This window comes from Sphaeroforma arctica (genome assembly GCF_001186125.1).
Source record: "Sphaeroforma arctica JP610 unplaced genomic scaffold supercont1.5636, whole genome shotgun sequence".
NCBI lineage: Eukaryota > Ichthyosporea > Ichthyophonida > Sphaeroforma > Sphaeroforma arctica.
This window is the reverse complement of record NW_014034922.1, coordinates 1-1,905: the sequence shown is the minus strand read 5'-3', so window position 1 is coordinate 1,905 and position 1,905 is coordinate 1. Positions and strand designations below refer to the sequence as shown.

Below are 1,905 nucleotides of genomic sequence, written 5' to 3'. Positions count from 1 at the left end.
ACAATATAATATATACCGATAGGCACAGCGAGTACATCATTATACATACAGATATCTACGTCCTTTAAGCACAAAACACACTCTCACCCACACACAGACATACCACACAGCCACTGGATGCTATGAGCCGAGAGTATCTTCGACAGCAGAATGGAGACGTTCTGCGCTGTCTTGTGACTGACAAGTGAGATGTCCCGTTCTAGTTGCACCTCCATCTTGGCCTTGAGCGCGCTCGTCTGCTTAGCAACGCTGAAGGTGTCGTTCAACTCTCTACGAGATGGGGGTGCATGTATGTGTGTGTATGTGTGAGTGTGTGAGGGGGGCATGAGGGGAATAGTATGGCGTTATGGGTTTGAATGAATGTATCGGTGTATTGGTGCCTATGAGGGATGGTGTTGAGGTGCGAGTATAAGTGAATAGAGCCCTGCAGTGGTACGCCAAAGAGATGGTGACTGCAAGGGGCGATACTACGGCTACAACTACACTCATAGGACAACTAAACCTGCACGAAAGAAATTAGGACAACCACAAACATACAATTCAAATCAGACAAGTCAAAATAGGACAGATACAATCATTCAATTTAAAATAGGACAACCGCAACTATATAATTCAAAATAGGACAACTACAATTAAAGAATTTAAATAAACACCTCTAGCTATTCAGTTCCAAATAGGACAGCTACAATTAGATCATACAAAATAAGAATACCACAGCTCTTCAATGTAAAATAGGACAATGTAAAATAGGACAATTACAATTACAGAATTCAAAAATGAGACATGTACAGTTCCACGACCAAGCTTAATACAATAAGACAGGTGCCACCATACGCCAGTTGCACCAGCGAAGTGGATAGTCACATACTCAAAGTCCATGGCATCAATATGCCTCTCCTCATCGACACTGTCCCAGAAAGTTCCTTTGAGCTGTGAGTAGTAGTTGAGTGTTGTTGCATACATACGTGTAAGTCGAGTATAGCATACATACGTCATAGTTGAGTGTTACATACACACGTTTTATTTGAGTGTTACATACACACGTTTAATTTGAGTGTAGCATACATGCGTTTTAGTTGAGTGTTACATACACACGTTTTATTTGAGTGTAGCATACATGCGTTTTAGTTGAGTGTAGTATACATACGTTTCAGTTGAGTGTTACTTCATACATTTTAGTTGAGTGTAGCATACATACGTTTAAGTTGAGTATAGTATATATACGTTTAAGTTGAGTGTTCCATACGCACGTTTTAGTTGAGTGCTACATGCATACGTTTTAGTTGAGTGCTGCATGCATACGTTTTAGTTGCGTGCTGTATGCATACGTTTTAGTTGAGTGCTGCATGCATACGTTTTAGTTGAGTGCTGCATGCATACGTTTTAGTTGAGTGCTGCATGCATACGATTTAGGTCAGAACTGATCGGTTTCCGCGATTTTAGATGGATTGAGAAACAAACACCGAGAGTGTCAAAAAGTGCCAAGCAAGCTGTCAGAAGGTGTCACTCTAGCCTCAACAGTGCTTGGACCAGTGGTGGATGAGAGTGAGAGAGAAAAAGTGTCAACTGACATGTCATATACAGAATAGAAAACAAACCCGGATACACCCCATTTGTCTACCCAAGCACTGTCGACATACTACACAGATCATATACAGTACAGGACCACCCTGGATACACCACATGTGTCTACCCAAGCACTGTAGACAGCTAGTTACTTCCCCTACATACTACACAGATCATATACTATACAGGACAACCCTGGAGACACCACATGTGTCTACCCAAGCACTGTAGACAGTTAGTTACCTCCCCTACATACTACACAGTTCATGAAAAAGACTCAGAAGAGAAATAGATAGAGGCATCCGTGGGCGAACCTTCCACTTGTCCCTTTGCATGTAA

The 1,905-nt window shown here is 41.7% G+C and overlaps 1 protein-coding gene across 1 annotated transcript; it reads right to left on the bottom strand.

Moving 5' to 3' along the window:
* Positions 1 to 103: 103 nt before the first annotated feature.
* Positions 104 to 270, bottom strand: SARC_15112 (hypothetical protein; the record flags this gene model as incomplete). Its single annotated transcript, XM_014290761.1, has 1 exon — positions 104 to 270. A coding segment is annotated over one exon (167 nt), but the record flags the coding sequence as incomplete, so codon positions are not given.
* Positions 271 to 1,905: the final 1,635 nt, after the last annotated feature.